We start from the raw sequence: 4,225 nt of genomic DNA on the forward strand, positions 1-4,225 counted from the left end.
GGGACGAGGACGAGGACGAGGACGTCTTTCAGGAAGTGCATGCGTGGGTCGTTTTAAAATCCTCAGGTGGGAAAATCTCAAGGAGAAGAAAAGCAAACAAACAAAACCCAGTTGTGCTATCTTCATCATCTTCATCATCTTCATCGGCCTCATCGCCACACGCGTAGGCATCGAGGGAGGAGCGGGTGGGAGGCGCGTGGGGGGGGGGGGGGGGGCAGGTTGTTGAGCAAAAATAGATTGTTTGTGTCTACATCTTTTAAGGGAAATGGGATCTTATGTGTTCAGTTTGTTGTGTTGCTCTGCGGGGGGGTGGAGGGGTGGAGGGGGGGGGTCATGCATCCAGAGGGGAAAAGGGGCTTTTGAAGCAGGCCGACTCGTAGTGCTTGTTCAGGTAGCTCTTGAGAGCGAAGGTCTTGTTGCAGCGTTTACACTTGAAGTGTTTGAAGGCCGAGTGCGTCTGCATGTGGGCGCGCAGGTTCGAGCGGTCGGCGAAGGCCTTGCCGCAGTGGGCGCAGCCGAACGGCTTCTCGCCCGTGTGCGAGCGCATGTGGCCCTGCAGCAGCCACGGCCGGCTGAACGCCTTGCCGCACACGTCGCACTTGTGCTTGAGGTCGTGGGTCAGCAGGTGCATGGCCATGGCGGGCATGGACACGTACACCTTCCCGCAGGTGGGGCACTTCTTGGCCAGCTTGCTGTCCAGCGAGCGGTGCGTCTGTTTGTGCCGGCTCAGGTTGGAAGACGTGGCGTAGGTTTTGCCGCACTCGTTGCAGGTGTGCCTCTGGGCGGCGCGGGGGCTGCTGAGGGCTTTCCTCCTGGAGCGCCCGTCGGTGATGAAGAAGGCGTCGACCGTGTAGCCCTCGCTCACCGCCGTGTCGCCGTTGATGTAGCCGTCGGCGATCTCCGAGCCGGGGCTGTCGGGGGACTCCGAGTCGGGGGCGCCGTAGTCGCTGTGGATGCCGTCGTAGAGGGGGTCGGGCGATGGCACCTTGATGCCGCCGTCGCTCTCGGCGTCGTACGCCACCGGGCTGATGTAATCGCTGATGTAAGCGGCTGCGAGGGGAACACAACAGGTGTGAGGGGAGGATGCACAAAAGTGGAGCGGAGCAGCACAACAACACGCGTCGCTACTAAAGCAGCAGCCTCGCACAGAACCGGGCTGGTGTCACCTCTGACCCGGGGCCACACTGGGAACCCCCCACGTGTTGCACCCGTGTGCAACAACCTCCTTCCCGCCCAAGTCAGCCCAATCTCCAGCAAGACGACATATCTGATGATTAAAAGACCCCACAGCCAGGGAGCGGGTCCGAATGGCTGCTGGCCGCCTCCAGCAGCCTGAGAACACCACGCGCGTCCTCTCCCCCCGCAACAGGGGAGCCGTCTGACAGCGTCTGCGGATCGATGAGGACGGCAGGGCCGGAGCAAGAAATCAGGAAGTCTTCAGTCTGACAATAAGAGCGGGAATTCAGCAGGCGGACAAGCATTAAACATCACGGAAGCGCTTACGCGACGCTGTTAACAGCTGCGCGGATAAACGGCTCTCCGAGGATGCGCGCGGGCTGTTTTTCCCCGCTTCTCCATCCCTCTCCAGTGGATTTATCTCTTAACATAAATATTCCAAACAGCGGGATCAGTCAGCCGCTAACTTGGTCTTAACTGCGCGTGTGGGATGGGACGCAGCTCCGCGGCGAGGCAGGCAGGACGGATGGAAACAGCGGCCCGCAACCCAGACAACGTGCGCGCTCGCTGCTGGCGCGCGCGTTCTGCGCGCGTTCTAATGAGCTGCCAGTTGTCAGAGCAGAAGCGTCGCGGCAGTTATCCGCCCCGAGTCAGTCACCCCGTGCAAGACAAGTGCGCGTCCAGAGAGCGACTCGATTCCTGGAAGGCTGCGGCGGAGACGCTCCCTCAGCGGGAGACGCACGCGCACGGGCCGCGCCCGGACTCCAGAGAAGTTGATTAAAGCGTGAAGAAGGAGCAGGCTCCTCTGATCCGTTCAGGTCGCTGCACCGGGAGGCTCAGCTGCGTGTTTTCCAGCTCCTGCACGCGTCCGCATAGCTGATGAAGAGCGAATCCATCACGGGAGCCGCTCCTCACCTCTCTGAAGAGGCGGTTTCACGCGTTCCTGTGGCATTTAAAGAATAAGTCAGTTTGTTTTCAGGGATCATTAAATCTGGGGACCGTATGGATCATATATGCTCCAAAATGAAGCCTCGGGGGGTGAAATCCGTGCCGTTATCATTCATCTTATCTTCCCCAGCAGTTCGGAATAAGATGCAGCAGCAGCGGGCCAGACATGACACCGCCTATCTGTCTACATATGATAACAGCCGCTACACATCTGCAGCCGGGTCCCAGCTGAATATACGCCGCCGTCACGCACGACGCACAGTAACACGGGTGGCACGGACCCATAAATTATTCCAGGAGCGGGGAGGCTGCTGTGGGTAAAGCCTCCGCCGGGGCGCTGGGGATGGGGAGGGAAAAGGTTGCCGGGACGGGCTGATGCGGAGATCACGTGTCAGACCGCGCACGGCTCGTTAACGTCAGAAATCGAGCTTGTTTTCTTCTTTACGAGTTTAGAACGCGCGTCGAATGCGCGCAACGCCGCGTCGGCGACAGGCGGCGGTTACACCGAGGAAGCAGGTGTTCCTCCCGCAACATGTGCGGCAGAGTTTTTTTCCAGATGTGTCACGTGGCCTCACAGCGGGCCAGAGGTGGAAGTCGAGCGCGCCTAAAATAAAAAGTCAGGGAAGAGAGACCGAAGCCACGTTCCCGGTGACCCGCGGGGAGAGATCAGAAGGGGAAAGGGCTTATTTGTCCAGCCAAGTGGCAACTGGGACTGTTTCTAACAGAGAACTTAGCTCCTCGCGGGCGCCATCCTCCCCTTTGCCCCAACTCCACTCCTGGTTTGGGGTATTTGGGAGAAGAAGAAGAAGAAAACATGCCCGCGGACTGATGTAACCGGCTGATTTCTCCGGTGACCTTTGTGCTCCGCCTGCACCTCCACTCCCGCAAAGGATCTCAAAATCAAGAGCCCCCCCCCCCCACCCCCATCCCACCCCCCACCCGGATGGGGGGGGGAGCACGGTAGCTGAGCAGACTGTGGTGGTTATAGCACTCCATCAGGCTTCCTTTGCGTCCCTCTTGCGGTCTTTTAAAAGTGGAGCCGCTCGCGTCGCGCAGGACTGCTTAGTGCGCAGATTTGAAGCTTTTATGAGCAGCGCGCGGCGGCCGTGCGCTGTGATCACCGCGAGGCTACTTATTCAGCCCGTTCAGCTCGTGCATCAGCCGCGACAGGCGCCAAACGCGCCGCTGACGCACCGCGACGGATGAAAACAACGCACACGTTGCGCGTCCGTTTTCAAGAGTGACCTCAGCGAGGGAATCCCGTCCACGGAACCCGTCCGCGTGTCGCCTGAGCCACCTGTTAGTGCCGCATGCGCGTGCGGGATGACCTACCTTTGTCATGGAGCCGCAGGCTGAGGTCTGCCCGGTGCCGGTAGGCGTTCTCCATGTCCGCCCCGGCGGAGAACTCATCGAGCTTCACCTTTTTCACTAAAAAAGACCTCGGCATGGTGCACGGACACACTCACACACAAACACTGTCACAAACACAGCGACACGCGCTCGCAAACGCAGCCGATCGCCGGCGGCCTGGCCAGCGTGCTGACTCGCCCCGTTCCGCACCCAACAGGACGGACGGACCCACCGGGAGCGAGGCGCTCTCCGGGTTCAGGAGCCTCGGATGGATCCGTGGAAGAGTTGAAGGCGATCAATGTCGTCGGGGATTCGTGTCCCCCCGCGTGTCCCCCCGCGTGTCCCCCCCGCGTGTCCCTGCTTTTAGTCCTCGTGTGGAAGCGGAGGAGAAATGCAAGTTCAGCACCGGACAGCTCCCTCCTGGACCTCCTCCGTGTCTCCGCGCAACAAGCAGCGCAGACCAGAGGCGACGAGAGGCTCCCTCTCCTCCCCCCGGAGAAGAGACAGAGGAGGACGGTGCAAAGAAAACACAAGTGAGGGGATATTTAGGGGGGGGGCTCGCTTTTTTTTTAAAAAGAAAGAAAAATATACGTCCGTCCTTCAGAAATGATCCTTTATTTCCAACTTGCTCAGGTCCGTAAAAGAAAAGACCCCCCGCGGCCGAATGCATCAACAGCGCCCCCCCTCTCTCTCTCTTGCTCGCTCGCTCGCTCGCTCTCAATCTCTCTCTCTCTCTCTCTCTCTCTCTCTC

The 4,225-nt window shown here is 59.7% G+C and overlaps 1 protein-coding gene across 1 annotated transcript; it reads right to left on the reverse strand.

Annotated features, from left to right (window-relative positions):
- Positions 1-320: 320 nt before the first annotated feature.
- LOC115250419 (transcriptional repressor scratch 1-like) lies at positions 321-4,225 on the reverse strand. Its single transcript, XM_029838938.1, has 2 exons — positions 3,457-4,225; positions 321-1,050 (listed from the first exon to the last, which is right to left on the reverse strand). Exons 1-2 carry the CDS (start codon positions 3,569-3,571, stop codon positions 332-334), a joined length of 834 nt encoding a protein of 277 aa, XP_029694798.1. The 5' UTR covers positions 3,572-4,225; the 3' UTR covers positions 321-331.

Source organism: Takifugu rubripes, chromosome 7 (assembly GCF_901000725.2).
Source record: "Takifugu rubripes chromosome 7, fTakRub1.2, whole genome shotgun sequence".
Taxonomy (NCBI): domain Eukaryota; kingdom Metazoa; phylum Chordata; class Actinopteri; order Tetraodontiformes; family Tetraodontidae; genus Takifugu; species Takifugu rubripes.